The sequence below is a fragment of the Mesitornis unicolor genome, unplaced genomic scaffold (genome assembly GCF_000695765.1).
Source record: "Mesitornis unicolor isolate BGI_N332 unplaced genomic scaffold, ASM69576v1 scaffold18353, whole genome shotgun sequence".
In the NCBI taxonomy this organism is placed as follows: domain Eukaryota; kingdom Metazoa; phylum Chordata; class Aves; order Mesitornithiformes; family Mesitornithidae; genus Mesitornis; species Mesitornis unicolor.
Genome location: NW_010172772.1, coordinates 11,279 through 31,938, shown reverse-complemented (window position 1 = coordinate 31,938; position 20,660 = coordinate 11,279). Strand labels below are relative to the sequence as shown.

The window sequence follows — 20,660 nt, the reverse complement described above, 5'->3', positions numbered from 1 at the left end:
ATTTCCAGACAATGATCTTCAACCTTCCACTTTGTATCACTGAATCTGCTCTAGAACAACAAATCCACCCCAGTAGCTCCAGGAGATAATGACTTTTCACAAGCAAAGTTAGATTACCATAAGCTACCCAGGTAGTACTGCTTTTCACTGCAAAAAGGGATGGATGTGTAACACTTTTAATAATGCTAATAATCAGTTATAAACTTTATAGACAGAAATCTTACAAATGATGAAGTAATGAATCCTCTGTATCAGTTCCCATATTTACAACAGGTAATGTTAGAGAGAAAACACATCATCTTTCCATTTCAAAGGACCGGGAAGAAAGTTTTATTTCTGCTTAATTCTTTTTGATGGGCAAGTCCTGAACAATACTAAAATAATAATTTCTTTCTTGCCAAGAAGAGATTACTCAGTGTTTTCTCTCACGATGAACAAAACACTCATTACAACCTGTTACCACACAGTTCACATCCCATGCACTCTTGCTTAACTGTGATTTAAAGTTTCATATTGCTAATGGCTCGCTCTTCCCTAGCACTCAGCTGTCTTTTGAACAGAACAAAAAATGAATAAACTAAGAACATTAAGACTTATCTGTTGTCTTGGTGCCAGCCTTGCTATTAGATGCCACTGTCATATCTTTATAAGAACTTTTACAGAATACTTTCAGCCAGTAACTACTCTGAATGCAGTGTCACTCCCAAATAGAAACTCAGTCTGGGTTTTCAATTTTGAAAAATGTTTGCTAATAAAAATGCTTTTTAAAAAAATCCTTTCAAATGAAACAAGGCTATGAATGATTTTTGTACACCTTAAAAAATAATTCACAAATTATTTCATATTTTTTTAAAAAAGACAAAAATACCTTTTACAATTTATAGTTGACCTCTGAATTGGCGGAGTTTTTTTAAGGGTGATGTTCCATTTACACAGCTTAGGGACATTTGAATGACTTTATTAGGTCTGCATAGAGTTTCTAATCATTAGGGGGAAAAGAAAACTTTTTGGGTACATCAGTGGGGCACCTGAGTCTGCTCCAGCATTACTAGCCCTACACACAACAAATGAGCACCGAATTCTGGCACTAAATGACTGATGTGGACACATCCTACATGCCCTATATACATAAAGTACAGTGAGTGTTTCATAATTTCTTGCTATTCCTATACTATATTTTTGCACATCTGTCTTCCCCTAGAGGTTGGATATGGTTAAGGTGAGAGAAGACTATTTTGAAAATTGCAGAGGAGAAAAAGACATTTCACAACATAGCTCAGCTTTTTCCTGGTCTATAGATAGGAAACACAGTCGGTAAATTCTCATTCATAGTCCTGTTCCCTTTTTTAACTTTAATTATTAATCATGGAAGACCTAAATGTTGTTATAGTTTGATACATAGTTAAAGTTAATTTTAGAATAAAGAAGTTGCTTTAAAATTAAGTATTGATATTTGTTTGTCATACTCATGATGATGATGATGATAATGATGATGAAGATGATGATGATGATGATGACAATAATAATAGTAATAGTAATGATAATATCTTTCCCCTGATTGCAGGAAATTGAAAAAGCTTACCAAATGATCAGACAGGAACAGCCTAATTTCAATCCTGACCTCGGAGAACTCATCCCAGTTCCTTTATACCCCACAAAACAAGACCTAATTCCCAAACCAAATCAAGGCAAACAGAAATGCTGCAAAAAATACAGAAGAAAAGTGCTACTCACCACAAGCTTTGGAGAATCGTTGATTTGGATTAAAAACGTAACCTTTGTCATTGATGTCGGTGTTGAAAGGAGAAAGGTTAGTAAAGTTAACCAAAATCTGTAGATGACAAAAATTAACTATGCATGAGTCTTTTTCAGGGCGGGGCAAAGGGAAATGTGCAGCTGATAGATTGATGCAAATGGTTTCTAAAATATCAAATATTTGTCTATTTTTTCACAAGTCAGATTCTATAGTAAATTTAACATTCAAAATAACAACCTTTAAATAACTTTCATGGACATCTCATGCAAAAAGCAAGCAAGAAAACACAATCCCTTCCGAAATTCAGTCAGAAAACAACATCTTCCAGTTTCTAAAACCAGATTAACACTCCCTGCTGAAACTGCCACTTATTTGGGCACCAAAGCAATGACGCTTCATTTGCAAACCATATCTTACCTTTGTTTTGACCCATCCATCAAAACTATCCCTTCAATACCTTGTAGATAGAGTGAAATACAATCGGTTCTTGGCTGCCTACTGGCAGATTACCTGGTTTAACAGATAAACCTCATCCCTTGTTTAACAGCTTCCTATTCAGTGTAGTGTCACAGGTTGTACAACACCAAAGGATGCTCACACAGGGGATCACCTCTTTTTAAAGCTGCTGGTGCTCCCTATGGATATGTGCTTCCATCCAAGTCCCTCAAAATGCTGCAGTTTATCAAATTAATCTTTGACCTATTACAGTTCATTTTAAGTATATCCTCAGTTCTTGCTTTCCACCCCATCCTGGGAAGGACTAGTGCAGCTCCAAACACATGTCTGTATATAATACCATATAATACAGTTTCTTTATATAATCCAGAATTGAATCACCAAAACTGAGGCTAAGCATTCTTAAAATTTTGGATTGGGGATCATTAATTGTGATTAGCCTTGAGAATAATTCAGGCAAAATCTTGGGAACCACCAATAACAAGCAGTTTTCAATTAGGCCATGCATAACTCAACATATTTCTGAAACTCCAGTTGTCTTGGATGATGGAAATGAATCTCACCTCCATGGTAATCTGAAGCCCAAAGTAAAATTCAGCGCTTCCAGATTTCTGTGAATCAGAAATGCAAAGTGATGGGAACAAATCAGTTTCAACAGCGTCTTGACAGCCATCAAATCACCTCCATCAGTTACACAATTTTTACCCTTTAATTCAATTACTTAGTCATATCAGCTTAGGAAGTTTAGTCCTCCAATATTAATTTCTCAGCAGTTCAAATTCCCATTCAAACCATATGGCTGAAAGTCAGTTGAACGTAGAGGGAAGAGGCAAAGTTTTGTGCAGAAAAAAATCCCGTGTAAGTCTTGCAGTTGAGTTATATAATAAGTTTTATTATAATAAATAAAGGAAAAGGAATTTGTCTCCTGCATTGAAGAACATTTTAGCTTTTTAAATTAAAACCCTGCGTAAAGCAAAGTCAATTCAGACGATATGACCAGAAAGCTGCCTTATCCTTACATTATACATCTTGCCATATACTACAGAAGCTTATGGACATCATCTTGTGGTCAGAACAGTGACTGAATCAGCTCTTAAATTTAATCAAAATAAAGTACAATTAAGAAAAAAAATAAAACAGGGAATTATGCATCCTTGTTACAGTCTTTGTCTCCTGTCCTGAACTGACAGATTTCAGCATTAAAACAAAAATCTGGAGTTATGGAACAAAATGTTATCAGACAATGTTGGGATTCTGTCATTGGAAGAAATAAATAATCTTATTTGATGCTTTTCTTGATGATACCATAATACATTTTGTGCTTTAGTAAGGTGCATTTCTTCAGAAGAAGACATTTATCTTAGAGTATACTTAGAGAGTTATTGCAAAACGTAAGTGTCTGTCCATTTATCAAAGTGCTGACTGCTCTCATTTCCAAGCTGGTGAAATGCACAGTATAAAAAGAAATGAAATTGTTACTACACTTTCTGTAAAATGACCCAGACAAAAATTTCAATGCAGACCATTAATATTTCTGTAGTCTTCACTTACTTATCTGATGCTTAATATCTCTTTCATTTAAAGGTGTACAATCCTAGAATCAGAGCAGACTCTCTTATAACGCAGCCTATCAGCAAAAGTCAAGCAGAGATGCATAAACAAATTCTGGGCATGTCTTCATCAGGTAGAATTATTAGCTCAAAATTCAAATTCCTTAGCTCAAATTCTTAATAGAATCAATGCAGCAATGCAAAAACAAAAATTAAAAAAAAAAAAGGTAATTTTCCTGAAATCTCTTCCAGGAAAACTCTTCTGCATGTATCCCGAGGAATTTACATACAAAGAAATGAAACCACATCTACCAGCCAAAATACAGGAGTCAAACCTAACCAGCATGGTTCTCTTCCTGAAGAGGATGGATATAGCAGGCTTAGGAAACTGTGACTTCATAAGCAGGCCAGGTAATGATGATGCACCAACTTTCCATGTTTTATTACTTTTGTATTTTATTATTACCAATAGGACGAGAGGAAATGGCCTCAAGTTGTGCCAGGGAAGGGTTAGGTTCGATATTAGGAAAAATTTCTTGACTGCAAGAGTGGTCAAGCAGTGGCAGGGGCTGCCCAGGGCAGTGGTGGAGTCCCCATCCCTGGAGGGGTTCAAGAAGCGCCTGGATGTGGCACCTGGGGACATGGTTTAGTGGCCATGGTGGGGCTGGGTTGACGGTTGGACTGGATGATGTTAGATGTCTTTTCCAACCTTAATGATTCAATGACTCTATGGTTATTATTCTTTGAAGTTATTTAAAGACTAATTTTTCTCTGTTATTCGCAGTATTGCTTTTTATTAAAGTACTTGTAATAATACTGGCATTGTTTTTCCCACTTACCTGCTAGAACAGTTCACAACGCAATAGCTGCTCTTAGAAAAACGGTACCAGGTATGCCCTGTTTGCTCTGAAAAAGATCAGAAAGTGTCTGAATGGAATTGGAATGAAAAACAAACAAAAAATCAATATTCCAAGTATCTTCTCATCTAGGCTTCATATTTTCCTGGAACCCACAAAGAAAATGTGTGCCCATTGTACAAGGCATTGTACAGACATCTAACAAAATATATTCCTTTAATCAAAAGTTTACAACCCAAATAAACTGCTGTCGTTACCCGGGAGATATATTTGGAGGAAATCACCTTGCTTATTATCCTCCAGCATCTCCCATCTCAAATTTACAATAAGCTGTTACTTAAGGACAATATTATTTATAAAATAAACCCAAATAAACTTTCAACACCAGACAGGGAACACTCTGAATTTTGAGGTGAGAGTGTGAAGGAAGTGGTTGCTTTTTTGAAGTTATTTTTCTGACTTCTTATTTTAGGGCTTTTTCTATAGAAGGATATTCTCTGTTCTGACCTACCACAAAACCCAAGGACCACTGCAAATTCTGCTGTTGATTTGAAACCGGTTAAAGTGAGGGAAATAATACTGATTTCATTGGTTTGGGGATCACGTGGCCTATTTATGATCATTTTCCAGTGCAAACAGGAAGAATCCTTACATTATCCTCCCTTTCCTCATGCACATAGATGAAATTAGAAATACTGCTTCTCTTCTACATATTGTGCATCTTAATTAAGTAGTAATAAACTTTAAGTCCCACTGTTGGATGTTGTGATAGATTGTAAGCGGAATTTTTAAGCAGAATTTATTCTACTTTTCCCTTTTCTGCCTGTTTAGCAGAAACACGCCTAAAAGAAATGTGAAAAAACGTTGCCAGTCTGCATGGTAACTAATTCAAAACTCATGAGAATTGGAGTATTTTGGCCTTGTGAGTGTCACCTCCTGTGCTGAGTCTAGGAGACCTTCATGGAAAATGGTTAAGGGGTACCATTGGCTTCCACTCAAATTTAGAAAGTATTTTACTAAAAAACTTACTCTAAAATAAATCAGTGCTTTTACTGGATATGAAGAAAGATGTGCTCGAACTGTAGAATGAATTAGTAAAGTTACATTAGCAAAAGCATTCGGGATTTTTGGATTTAAAAGCACAACAGGGACAGTTGGTATTCATGGGGGATGAAATGCTAGAGGCATTGAAGCATTTCACAGACGCAGGAATTCTAAGTTTTGTCTGGATTTTTGAGATAATGCGGCCGAAGAAAGCATCTTGCTGATGTGTACAAAATCATAAAGGCGTTTGATGCATGCATCGGCTTTACTTGGATGGACATCAAATACAAAAGCTTTTGCTAACTAGATCAAGAGTGCAAGGTCAAGGTATTGAAAAGTTTGAGGAATTACTGAAACAGTGCGAGGAATGTCCAACAAAGTGTTTGAACAAAGCAAAAAATCCCCCAAACGCTGGAGGGAGTCCACTGCAAGGAGATGAGAAAGTCTGCACAATTTCCTGGTTTCCTTCCCATCCTAAGGCCCCACATAATTAAACATTTGAAACGTTGCTTTAATTGTCCAGTACAACTCTTCCTTTATCCTAAGATAGATCACATGTAGGCTTTCGTTGCCTTAGGGCTTTCCTTTTCCCATTTCTGAGCGGGCAACGAATCTCTTTCCTACTAACACTTAAGTTACATCCCGACCACAGTTCTCCAGAGATGACCATAAAGCTCACACTACCAGAATACAGACAGTGTGAAATACCTGGGCTGAAATACATTTGTCTCAAAGAAACAGGAATACTGAAGTAAGCAAATTTGTAAGGGGACTTAGTCATTTAATTAGAGCAATTGTCAAAACTCAAAACAGATGTCAAGCTTTCAAGCACATAAAACCTTATTTTGGGCCCTTCAACCTCCTGAAAGCTTTGGGTCAATGATCTTAGCCTGTGAAAGCTCATTTTGTGCTGACAGCCCCAACCTGTTGTGCACACGCAAAGCCGCACCACTCTCCAGTGGCTAAAGACGCACGACATCTTCCAGCAGAAGCTAAGACTGACTCTAAAGTTACACCATGGAGTCCTCGGTGTCCAACTCCAGATACCTCTGGTACCCAGTTAAAGGGCAGCCCTGAAGCTTTTTGACTGCTAGCCATAACATCAAGTAGATGTTACACCTTTCTGGATTATTGTGTTCAAAAAAGTGTAGATGTGGCATATCAAGACATGGTTTAGTGGGCATGGTGGGTTGGGTTGACAGTTGGACTTGATGATCTTAGAGGTCTTTTCGAACCTTAATGAGTTGATGACTTTGTGATTCTATGCACTGCAAAGGAGGCAAGAAAAAAGAGCTATCAGAGATGGAGAGCATCCTCTCCTAAGTGAGAGGTTTTACCTTTTCAGAAAGGTTTCATTATCTTTGCTGCAGTCAGTTTAGTTGCATAAACCTTCTGTAACTTGAAGTGATGAAGAAGGTGGAGGAAGAGGAAGAGGGATCTCTGAGATGGTGCACAAAGCTAAGTGAAAAAGATGAGCAACAAAGCCCACAAAACAAGCAGTGATCACCCTCCACCAAACATGGCAAAAAAACCCAACTGGATCTCCCAAAACCCACAAACATGCAAAGAGAAAGACATGACAGCAGCCATAAGCTCTCATCTGACTTGACCACATTGAGTGCTGCTGAGGCAACAGATACTAAAAACACAAATAGCCTTTCTATTTCTCCCCAGCACAATTTGTCCTGGGCTCGACTATTCCACATTTCTTCACCTTCTTGGATCTGATTTCTCCTTGAGTAAAGGGAGTAAACACACTGAGCATCTCCCACATGCTGTAGGCTTTCCTGTGATGATTAGATGATGGAGAGAGTGGAGCATCTCCTGCTGAGGGAGCTGGGGCTCTTGAGCTTGGAGCAGAGGAGACTGAGGGGTGCCCTCATTCCTGGGGATCCATTTGGGAAGGGCAGTGTCAAGAGGAAGGAGCCAGGCTCTGCTCTGGGATGGCCAATGGCAGGACAAGGGGCAATGGTCCCAAGCTGGAGCACAGGAGGTTCAAGCTGAAGATGAGGCCAAAGTTTGTGAGTGTGAGGGTTATGGAGCATGGCCCAGGCTGCCCAGAGAGGTTGTGGAGTCTCCTTGTGTGGAGACACCCAAAGCCCTGGCCGTGTTCCTGTGTGACTGCTCTGGTGATCCTGCTGTGGCAGGGGTTGCACTGGGGGAGCTTTGCAGGTCCCTTCCAACTCCTCACATTCTGTGATTTGGTGTGATTCTGTGAAATACAAGTATTTCCCAGTCTGTTCCCTCTAGATGAAGTAGAGAGCATACAGCAGATAGGTAAAGCAACAAAAATTACATCAGTAAAACATTTTATTTCTGCTCAACAACAATGGGCACAAGGTTTTGGTTCGTGTTTTTTTTCTGCTGCTCTTTGAGGACAAATAAAAGCCTGGATTAACTCTGACTCATTACTGCATTATGAAAGCAACAAAACATGTCAGCCTTACAGCTGCTGCACTTAATTCACACTATAATCGAGATGAGCAAATGCAGCTTTTTTAGGATTCATGAGCCATATGAAAATGTATTTGGCACTGCAGTTCTGAAGTGCATTACCTGAATTCCTGTGCCACTGCAATAGGGATGTCTTGAGATTTTTATCGGTTAATCAGCTAGATCTTTACTGTGTTGTATAATGGGATAAAAGAACTCCTTTTTCCATAGGTTGCAGTGACATGATGTATTTCTGTAAATCACTAGAAAATCCTTATTTAAACTATGCAAATTGGTATGAAGATGAAGCCATGTAAAATTTCTATCAGAATTCAAGGTGAAAGCAGTTTGCAGATTCCTCATTCATGCAGAGTGGCCATAAACAATTTTCAGACCGAAATATTTGTTGATGGTCATGGATACCATGACAGCTGAGAGCTACACTATTATAACCCTACTGAGGATGTATTTCTACAATATCCATAATAGCAAGAGTTGCATAAATGCATAGAATTTCAAACTGTTTCAGAAACAAAATCTGTCTGCATATTTTTTTCATTAGGAACAGACTGTCAAAGAGGGAAACTCAATGTGCCATGCAAGGTCTGCTTAACAGAGATCACTTCATGGCAGATTTATTATTTTCAGTTTCCTTATTGATTCTTTGATGTTTTCATTTCTGAATTTCATCGGTTAAACAGTATTATACATCACCTAATGAAAAGCTTTCTCACAGCACAGACATGGCCACATATTTCATATTCTGTACTGCACAAATGAGTGGAAAAGCATAAGAGGAATCAGAGGAGGTAAGGGCCATATCCATGGGACAAGAGGTATCAGGAATGGGTGTCAGGGCAGTAAACAGAGCCCAATAACCGAGCACATGCCACACTGCATGTAGAAAATTGCTTCAAATAGGGAGCTGCTATCTAAAGGGGCATCCCAAAAATGGAAAGAATGGAAAGAATAAGAAGCATGAGTTTGGGAAAGTAATTTTTAATTATCAATTAGAACTATTGTTTCAACATCATAGTTCTAGAATTGGTAGCATTGGAGCATGGCAAATAATAAAAGAAGAAAATCCTATCTCATAAGTTAGAGGGGGAAAAGAGAACCCAGATGAAACCTGCACACAGAAGCTCGTCCTTGCAGAAGAAAAACCTTTGCATAATTTAAAGAAAACTTGGCATTGGATTTCTCCGTATCTTCAGTTTGCTATCCAAGGAGCAATGTTAAAAAACAATAAGAGGAAACACCACTCCCCCAAATTATTCTCCCTGCAGTAATTACTTTGGCAGTTCTTCAGGCTGTTAAGTTCGTGGTTTGCCAGGCAGGGAATCAGCTCTTTAAAGACAACATCCCTTCACCTGACATTCATGTCAGCTCTAACTTTATAACCGTTATTCCTATGGAAAAAAAAGACCTATCAAAAAGCAGGTATTTCATGTAGTCAAAATCTTCACAAAGCAGGAGACCAGAACACAAGACCTGTAGATCCTCCAGATAAGCACCATAGGGCAGCTAAATGGACTGTTAATGACCAGGAAATTAATTTATTACAGAATTCTGGGCAAACTGCTAAATCACTTGCTTTCTTATGCAACACGAACAATACTTCAGTATTTATTTCATTACACATTAAGTGCTTCAATTTCAGCCATGTAGGATATGATACTGAAAAGATTAAAGGTGCAGCCACCTTTAGCAACATAACCTACTCTGTTCATGTCAGAGTCACAGAAATCTGTGAAATGAAGAATGCCACCTGAAGTCAATTTGAAACCCTCAGACAAATTATTTCAGTGCTAATAACATTTATTTACATATTTTCATTACTAAGCCTAAGTATGATCAAGAGTAGGATCTGTATTTATGTAAAACCAGCCAGGTTTCCCAAGACAAATCCAGAGCAACGCAGTCTTACGCATCCAGAGAGCATAGGGAAGAGAAAGGAATTATCAGATAAGAAAATACCTTTTAAACTTCTGGGGATGTGTCAGGTTGTCATTGACAGCACAGGGCACACCTTGAGAGCTTCTTTTTGACTTTGCTCCTGTGGAAGAAGTGGATGAGCCTCGACGTGGACCTCAATGGCAGCCATGGTCGCCTTGGCAAGCAGCCCTAAAAATAACGATGCTTGCTGGAAATCACTATAAGACAATGCAGATTTCTGTCTTTAAAAGAGCTTTCCACATCTAAACGTTTATATTGCTTTTGTTTTATCGTAGCTTTTATTTAAATAGGAACCATACCATAAAGAACTCTCAAATGAGCACTCGTTGTTCTTACAACGGCTTTTTATTGAGTTTGTGCCTCAAAATGCAGACCTGTATCCGAAAACCCTATTTATTTTCTTACTGTTCCTTTACCTGCTTAATCTACCTTGAGCATCTTGTCCTTTCTAATGTAGTAAAACTCCACGAGTCTTCTTTTTCCTTTTCTTGTTTTTGTAATGCTCAGAGCAAAATAGCGAAGTAATTTGTGCTTATAAATCTCAAGGCAACGAACTCTAGGGCATAAAAATGCAAATTACCAATGCTATCAGGGGACTGAAATTGGCTGCCACATAACCATATATTTTGTCAGTTCTAGCACAAACTACTTTGTTGATTTCTGGAAATTAGCTTTCCATGATTTCCTAGTAATTACTATGTGTCTGAATGACCATCTTGCTCGCCCTGTATTTTCAATCACTGATATCTATTTCCTGTCACTGACTCCTATTCTTCATCAGCTCTTACTTTTCATCTCTTTTAATGCCTTAACTATTTTCTTCTCAGGTACTTCAGCTTTTGCAGAGACTCATCTTTTATCCCATTTAACCTCATATGACTAATAACAAATGTTCTCTCTAGACAGAAACCTCTCGTGTTGTACAGGCAGAGAGATGGACCCTTATGCTGAAATAAACAGGTTCAGAATTTTAACACAAATTTAAAAAATCCTGAGAGAATTACTCTGAAAACTAATAGTAAGTGTTTTAAAATTAAGTGAAGGCACAACACTAACACATTTACATGCTGGAGAAGTTCTGTAAAAGCTCGTATAAGGGCAATTACAGAATCACAGAATATGAGGGGTTGGAAGGGACCTGGAAAGCTCCCCCAGTGCAACCCCTGCCACAGCAGGATCACCAGAGCAGTCACACAGGAACACGGCCAGGGCTTTGGGTGTCTCCACACAAGGAGACTCCACAACCTCTCTGGGCAGCCTGGGCCATGCTCCAGAACCCTCACACTCACAAACTTTGGCCTCATCTTCAGCTTGAACCTCCTGTGCTCCAGCTTGGGACCATTGCCCCTTGTCCTGGCATTGGCCATCCCAGAGCAGAGCCTGGCTCCTTCCTCCTGACACTGCCCTTTCCAAATTGATCCCCAGGAATGAGGGCACCCCTCAGTCTCCTCTGCTCCAAGCTCAAGAGCCCCAGCTCCCTCAGCCGCTCCTCAGCAGGAGATGCTCCACTCCCTCCAGCATCTCTGTGGCCCTGCTGGACTCTTTCAAGCAGTTCCTGTCCTTCTTGAGCTGAGGGCCCAGCACTGGACACAAGATTGCAGCTGTGGTGTGAGCAGGGCAGAGCAGAGGGGCAGGAGAACCTCTCTGCCCTACTAATAAACTGTTTTTTCCCTTCACACATTAGTAACAGAACAGGGTTAAAAACAGAAAGTGCTTGCTTGCTTCCCATGTTTCACTTACTTCATGATAATTAGTTAATTACAGAGTGATGGTAACAAACTAACAATTCCCTGCCAACGAAGTAAAAACCCAAACTCAATATTTTCTTGCAGGTTCCTATTCATAATGAATCCAAGCAATAAATTCTTTCCAGTCATCTACTAATGAAGATACAAGAACAAATACACACCCTGCCTGTGCGGGTAGCCTTGGCTGTGTTTTGGATGGTTTATTTAGAGATTTTTTTGATATTAATATGCAGTCTTTAGTTTCCCAGTGCTGGGGATGAGGCCAAGTCCTGCTGCAGTGGAATTTTTGCCACCAACTTCAACGGGACTAAGAATTTAGCTTGTTATCCATAAAACAGAGAGAAAATATCAAGCAGTGTCTTAAACTGGAGTAAGGCGAAAGTTGCTGCAGCGACAGGAGAGCAGTTATGAATTTAAATGAACTGACACTCATAAAAGATATTGACCATTAAAATAAGACCTGGAACAGAAATCTGCCTTTGAAAGCAGCCGTGAGGAAAGAGCCTTCATGCTTCAAGAGTTCCCAAACTTCCACCAGTGTCTTTCATGCTCTAGCAGCTACTTTTTGGAGAGTGTTGGCCTGATAACTTCTACTCAGCTCTCAGGTTCACCCTCTCTAGCCCCAGAACTGTAGTCACCATATAAAACTTTTCTATGCTTATTGTTGCCAAAGGGACCAACTTTCACCAACAGCAAATTTCCTGCAGATCTTCTCAAGTTCTCATTTTAAATACCTATTTGTTTAATCCTTTCAGATGTCTTTTCTTATCACTGCAGCTGCGAGGGTCTGAATCCATCACACCATTCCTTCAGCAGAACAAAGTGGCACTGAGAAAACTTTTTAATTTTTCAAAATCTGAAAAAAAAAGTCAGAATAACGCCTCACATTCTTCAGGCACCATCTAGCAAAAGAAAAAGCAGTCAGTAATAGTAAAAGGGCTAGGATGTACATAAGCTGTTGCTGTCTTCCACTGCCTCAGATGCAGAAAAGCAAAAAGAAAAATAGTGGGAAAAAATGGTAAAGGAGAAATTCAGCAAGATATGTAATGAGAAAGGAGAGTCTTTGTCAAACTACTTTACTGTTTTAGTCCCATCCAGCTGAGAGCTTCAGAAGAGCTATTGCAAATGCCACCTTTTGGTCTATCGAGAAATAACTGAGGAGATGTAATGGTAACTGATGAAAAAGGCACATTTGTGTCTGCATGTATAAGCCATTTTCTGTACCTTCAAATCTTGTGGGTTGCTGATTTCATTCACCCTCATCCATGAGAGAGGCAGGTACACCCATGACGTGTGGAGGTGCTCCAGCCATTGATCAAAAGTGAATTAATTGAATAATTAACTGAATTAACTGTTGATACTTCAGCAGCCTTCAGAAAAAGCACATGTGGACCACTTTAGCCTGAAGACTTGGTGTTCAACATATGCAGAGGCAAACATCCCAACCAAACACTCCTGGCAGGTCTCTGCTTGCAATTATCTAACACCTGAGATACAAACCCCATCACTTCACTCTTCATTCTCCTCTGCTTTCACTGCTCAAACCCCATCTTAAACCCTAAACTCTAACTCATGATTGCTTTCATGCTTGCCTCTTTCAAACCACCTTGTACTCATGCTCTCTGTTCACTGTGTGGCCCAAATGCACTCATTTCCTCCTTTTTTCCCAAATTAGCCTCTCAGTCTCCTAATTATTTTCCTATATTCACTCATTATTTCTCCTTCACTGTTCTCACTTCTACCTATGGAGGCTGTGAGGAAGTTACAACCTACAACGAGGGAAAATTGAACATTTAATTTTGTGCAGTGAGAAAGTACAGCCAATTGCTAGGGAGACATTTTCTTTTACGATGTTCCCATTTGTCTTCTGACATCACGAGAAACTGTGTAAAAAATAATGATAAGTTTTATAGAAAAGCAACCAAGAGAAATAAAAATACCTGCAAGAATTTTAAGACAGCTACTACTTCTGTAAACGCTTGTCTTTTGGTTACAATCCTCTTTCCCAGAGCTGTTGTGTGTCTCTCAGCAACCCTCAGATGTGACCACCCCTCTTTAAAAAGAGCAAACAAGCAGACAGAAATATACCTGAAGATTGCCAATAGTGGAAGGAGTCTCTGACACAGTCTGGGTGCAATACACTATTCAGCACTGCCTCTGGACTTCTGGCAAAATCTGCTCTGACACAAAAAACATCAACAGAGTTATTCGCAGCCCTGTAATCGTTACCCCTTACTTTCTTCCTCCACAATGTTCTGTTCATCTCATGTATTACTTTTTCTTCTTACTCATTGTCAGATGATAGAGGCTGACTTGTATCATTTTCACACAGGAAATAAACAACAGAAATATTACAATGAGAAGTCAGACATCCATTTATATGTAGTCATTCTCAATAATTCGAATTATCTTTCCTTTTTATTAGCTCCTGAAAGCCTGATGCAGGCTTTGGAAGATCTCGATTATCTCGCAGCCCTGGATAATGATGGAAACCTTTCTGAATTTGGAATTATTATGTCCGAATTTCCCCTGGACCCACAACTGTCAAAGTCAATTCTGGCTTCGTGTGAATTTGAGTGTGTTGATGAGATGCTCACCATTGCAGCCATGGTAACAGGTACCTGTAAATAATGTCTTACTGCATGGCTTGTGCCACCCACCAAATCCACATAGGGTCTTTTCAAAGTCTATTTGCAAGGGCAACCCAAAGGCAAACTTTTGTTATTCACATCCTGCTTATTTCAAGTAAATCAATGTTTTTGGGTGCTTAAGTCTTGACTTTAAGCATGCAATGAAACACATGTAATGAATTTATAAGTAGCACCTCATTTCCATGCTTCCAACTTTTTGTTAGAGGGCAGACACAGAACATCCCTTCCAAAGGAACTTTCTTATCTCATATTCATGTACATTTGTTACAGCAAATTAGGGGAAGTTCTAATTATAAACAATATTGAACTGCTGACCTACAGAGAATTACTTTGTGATGCTGTTTCTCCACTTCAAATATCTTATAAAACTAACATAACCTTCAGTATCCATACCAGTCTGTCCTGGATCACTCTGCTCCTCTATGGCACTGTGAGACAAACCAGCTGGCCCCGAGGACTGGATACATGAAGTCTGGAGCAAGAACATTTATATTAGAAGGTTGCTAACTACAGAACTTCTTTCATTTGATGTGACAGAGCTTTCAAACCAACACATTAACCCCCAGATACTTAAAACTTACTCGTTCTGTGAAAGCTGCTGCTGAAATCTGAATACATCCAAGATGCACAAAATCAAAGATTTCAGGAAAACTGAGAGGAGGCAGAGTTCAAACAGCAAATAACAACAATAACTTCTCAGGATCTCACCAGACAGTGCAGGACAGGGCCAGACTTACTTTCTTTCAGGTCTCAGTGTTAAAGAGTGCTGCTCACATAGCATTTATACAGCAGTATTTCACTGTCTCACTTCTCTCCACAGCAGCCTCCTAACCACATAGCACTATGCTACTGATTTTATGGCATAACCCTAGTACAGAACCAACTCTTGAAGGCTTTCTACTGCTCAAGTCACAGCTTAACCTTGCCTGTAGAGCATGTCTAGACATGGCCAGTACTGTGCTGTGTCCACAGGGAATATCCTGGGTCTAAAAATTGCTGAGGAGCCTTAGGCAGCAAGGACACAAACCCACAGAACACCAAGCTGCATTAGTTCTTCTCCTTACAAACAACTCAGTTTTATGCTCAAGCTCAATTGATTTTTAACAGTGGGACTATACTGGTGATAAAATTTTTAAGTACATATAACAAATGTAAATGACTGAGAATAGGCTTATTTTAGTTTTTAAAAAGCTCAGCCATCTCAAGTCACGGTTATGTAGCACAGCACCACAACAGAGGTAAAATGCACTGGAAGGCACAAATATAAACATATATGAGCAAATTAAGGCATTACATCCATAGATTTAGTTCCCTTCTGTATTAAAGAAACCATATGCTTGGATTCTGGATAAACTGGATCATGCCATTATGAAGCATTTTTGGTATCAGTCTAGGAGAAAGCTTCTCACCTTGTGTTTAAAGCACAAATTGACTACACAAGAAATTTAAAGAACATCTGTATAAATAAACCTTAGTGAATGCAATAGATTCAGTTCTTCAGCAGCAATCCAGTACTGAAGATTAAAGAGAACTGAGAAAGGAAAACAATAAAAATATCAGCGGAGTTACTATTTGTGTATCCACCTACGTGTCTTAATAACCACTGGCTTGATTTCTTTCTAAGCTCCTAACTGCTTCTTACCCCCACCTCCTGGGACAGAAGAGATCGCTCTCACTTGCTGGCGAAAATTCTCACACCCTGCAGGAGATCACTTCAGTCTTATCAACGTCTTCAACGCCTTCAAGGAAGCCAGCGCAAACACCACGAGCCAATGTAAGTGTAGCCATACCAGACAAAATTAACCACACTGTAACCCATTTGGAAAAAAAAAACCAAAACAAAAACCCCCAAATGTTGTTGGCATTTCATTCATAAACCCTCTGTGAACGATTCTTTCTAGAATTGCTAATTTGCAGAGAGAAGAGAAACCTAAGACAGTAGCCATTAGTTTAGTATATTAACTAATTGGAAGTTATCTAACCTTATCCAACAAGGATGCATCAGCACTATTACTATTGTCATTTGAAGTGACATTGTTCAAAAACAAAGGTATTTCCTCCTGGACGAGCACATAATCCAGGTTTAAGATGTGAAACAACATAAACACAGTTGAGAAGGGACTTGATTCCCCCAGCCGCCCAACAATTCTGGTGTTTTTCTGATTGCAGTCAACTAAAAGGAATGTTTAAGGGAAAACAATGAAAGCAGCAAAGTTCAGTCCAGTACTTAGACAGTGATCAATTTGCATATACTACATAAAAACTTGGGACAGGACAACAGGGCTGCTCGTGTTCAGTTGTGCTGAATGCTGAAGAGGTCCAAGGGAACCTGATCCATGCAGGATCATCACCAGCACTGAAACAATGATTTCAGTTCCATATCCCTGCCTGAATCCAGAAAGCCTGAAAATAAAGAGTTGCTACTCATTCTATTTGAAGATGTTACTTTTTACAGACCAAAGAAGGGATTTTGAAGGTTTTTATTCAGAAAAATATAGCAAAACCTCCATATAACTAGAGTAAAGATATCAAGTATTGCCCTCTCACTTTCCAAGCAAGATCTACAAGCTCAAGTTGTCTGTGGGGTTCTTGTTATCAGAATTTTGGACAGCTCTGACACTGCTACTTACTCCAAAATGCTTTTAATCTATTGCACCAATGAAAGAGAATTTTACAGAGCAGTATCTGTGGATAGTGCCTATAAGTAAGACTTTGCTTTAAGCCAAAATACTGTTCTTTCCTCCACAGACTGCAGTAATGAGAAATGGTGTCGCGATTATTTTCTAAGCTGTTCTGCACTGAGGATGGCAGAAATTATCAGAGCCGAACTAGTTGAGATTATGAAGCGTACTGAACTTCCCATTTCAAAACCGGACTTTGGATCAAAAGAAAATACACTAAGCATTAAGAAATCTCTCTTATCTGGTTACTTTATGCACGTAAGGAAAAATATTGTGGTTTCCTCTTACTGCATTGTTAAGTTATAAAGAATGCTGCCAGAGAACTTAAGTTAGGTAGGGATATCTTTTGATCACCAGAAAAGATCACAGAATCACACAATCACAGAATATGAGGAGATGGAAGGGACCTGGAAAGCTCCCCCAGTGCAACCCCTGCCAGAGCAGGATCACCAGAGCAGTCACACAGGAACACGGCCAGGGCTTTGGGTGTCTCCACACAAGGAGACTCCACAACCTCTCTGGGCAGCCGGAGCCATGCTCCAGAACCCTCACACTCACAAACTTTGGCCTCATCTTCAGCTTGAACCTCCTGTGCTCCAGCTTGGGACCATTGCCCCTTGTCCTGCCATTGGACATCCCAGAGCAGAGCCTGGCTCCTTCCTCCTGACACTGCCCTTTCCAAATGGATCCCCAGGAATGAGGGCACCCCTCAGGCTCCTCTGCTCCAAGCTCAAGAGCCCCAGCTCCCTCAGCCGCTCCTCAGCAGGAGATGCTCCACTCCCTCCAGCATCTCTGTGGCCCTGCTGGACTCTTTCAAGCAGTTCCTGTCCTTCTTGAGCTGAGGGCCCAGCACTGGACACAAGATTGCAGCTGTGGTGTGAGCAGGGCAGAGCAGAGGGGCAGGAGAACCTCTCTGCCCTACACCCACCCCTTCTCATCCAGCCCAGGATGGCGTTGGCCTTCTTGGCTCAAGGGCACATTGCTGGCTCATGGGCATCTGCTGTCCACCAACATCTCCAGGTCCTTTTCTGTCTGAATTAAAGCCATTTTTTCCACAGTGTATCAGCCAAATACCTCTGCCAATTCCAATCTTCCCTCTGGGGTTCAGCTCTCACAGCACGAAGTCCACACACTTCACTGCAAGAGGAAAACTGTCAATATGCCTTTCATTCAAAGAACACTTTAACCTCAAAAAACTCATTTAACTCGTTTGAGAGAATATTACATTTCCTTTTTGAAGATTTTTTTTGTGAAAATACCCTAGAAACAGAGAATTGACTTGTTGAATATGTTTAGGTATCTATAATACACAACTTGCTTCATCTCAGTCAAATGAAGTACTTTAATTGTAAACAGAAACAAGATTAATTGATCCCCACCTGAAAACATGCTTACCTTCACTATGCTGCACCTAAAAACAAGAATGACCCCTCCAAACCACACCATTTGCAGTGCCTGGCCACACACTGTATTTTAAAATCTTGTATTTCTTTAAGAATCCATCTGTTTCCACACAGACCCTTCAAATCCCACCGCCAAGTTCAGATATTTACAGTGTAAGCCTGCCCTCATTTGTTACAGTTTCCCTTCAAATATACAGATCAACATTTTCTTTAAGTCTCATTTCCTAGTATCCAGGCCCTAGCCTTCCACACAACTTTGGGAAGAGGTTTAGGCTCTCCGGTTGAAAGTATCTGAATACAAGTTTAACCCCTGGATTTAATATAATAGGCACTGTTTTATGCATCTTGCACATTCAATTAGGTAATGGAGAACTCTTTGCATTTTTTTTTAGATTGCTCGTGATGTCGATGGTTCAGGTAACTACTTAATGTTAACACACAGACAAGTGGCCCAGCTTCACCCCTCCTCATCATATTCTAACACCAGAAGGATTCCTGAGTGGGTTTTATTCCACGAGTTTAGCCTAGCAGAAGACAATTCCATCAGAGTCGTCTCTGAGATATCACCTGATCTGTAAGTTAACACTGATAAATGTTTCTTTCTTCACTCTTACCTCTACCACAAAAGCTTTAACTTAACTCACAGGCAGGGTGAGGATGCGTGTGCACGTGGAGAGCAACGCTTGGAGAAGTCAACTCCGGTCATCATCTCAATTTCCTTTATCTCTGCCATAAAAACAAGGATCTTCTGGTTCTGCTGAGAAAATATTCCAAGCATAACTGATTCACTCTACCCAGGGATGCTGGTTTACAAAAAATAATTGAAAAATTCAGTAAAGCAGGCTTAAGAGAAAAGGACAATCTTCATACCCAGCCACGCAAGAGGAACTGCCATCACTGGAAGGGTGAAGAAATGGTTGTTTTTCACTCCTTTTATATTCGCTAGAGAATATATGTGGATTACGTTTTATTTCTTTGTTGCCAGCACTGTTCTGTCACTGTGTGTAGCTTTGCTTGATGTCTTCATTTTCATTCAGAACACTCATTGCATTAGAGGCCAGAACTACGAAAAGGGAGAAGAAATGGGATCTCATGCCCTTACTACTCTTTTTATGCAAAACAAAACACCATTTAAGGCAGCCTTTCGTGTGCTGATCTCTTCAGGTACTGAGCACTCCATGTCTGACACTGTAACTGTAATCAGTTATACACTGGAAAAACAACTTACAGACAGCAGAAGTTTCTAAAAAGGTAAAATATACAGGAAAAAAATCAAGGAAGAGTTAGCACAGTGTGCTCATAGATTTATCTAGTTATCTAGGAAATGCATGTTTCCTGAAAAGCTATTTTCCAGGAAATCTTTTTCTCGACATGTTTTATGTACCCAACCAGTTAAATCACCTCGTATCAATCCTGTATGGATTCAAGAAAAGACTACAGAGTTTTCCTTCTGCAAAAATCTCTTTACACTGAGAATATACATTTCACTGTCTTCCTTCTGCAAAAATCTCTTTACACTGAGAATACACATTTCACTGTCCCATCTTTTCTATTTATACGAAAGTAATTTTCATACTTTTATTGAACCACATGTCCAAATCCAGAAAAATTGCTATTTAATGCAATCTGCTGCATGGAGAACTGAACAACGATCACCTGACGTGTAAGTCTACTCAAAGCACAAACTGCTACTCCATCTTGCAGAGAGTTTTGGTTTTGAGTTGAAATACCACCTTTGTAGCTGTATGCACCAGCACGTAGCTGGTGTCTTTTGTACAAGCCTGGAAATCAAACATTTCAAAGGCCAATTCAAAAAATAATCATGTTTTGTCTCACTTCCTCACCAGATTCGTGGAGCTGGTACCTCAGTATTACTTTAGCAATCTTCCTCCCAGTGAAAGCAAGGATATTCTGCAGGAAGCGATCAATCACTTGTCACCTGTTTCAACCACGCAGGAGGAACAGAAAACTAACACTGACAAGAAGGAAAATGAAACATTTCCCCAAACTCCCACTGAACAAAGATGTATTATTCAGTGACTTTAGGCTGGACTACCATATATTGGGCAAATATAAATAAAACCAGTTTGTGCGATATATGTTCCCATCTTAACCCATGTAATTA

At 39.6% G+C, this 20,660-nt stretch overlaps 1 protein-coding gene across 1 annotated transcript; it reads left to right on the top strand.

Moving 5' to 3' along the window:
- Positions 1–392: 392 nt before the first annotated feature.
- DHX32 (DEAH (Asp-Glu-Ala-His) box polypeptide 32) lies at positions 393–20,575 on the top strand (the record flags this gene model as incomplete). Its single annotated transcript, XM_010180520.1, has 9 exons — positions 393–417; positions 1,578–1,810; positions 3,797–3,896; positions 4,015–4,173; positions 14,226–14,417; positions 16,076–16,225; positions 17,200–17,390; positions 18,928–19,109; positions 20,383–20,575. Coding segments are annotated over 9 exons (1,425 nt in total), but the record flags the coding sequence as incomplete, so codon positions are not given.
- Between the last annotated feature and the right edge of the window lie 85 nt (positions 20,576–20,660).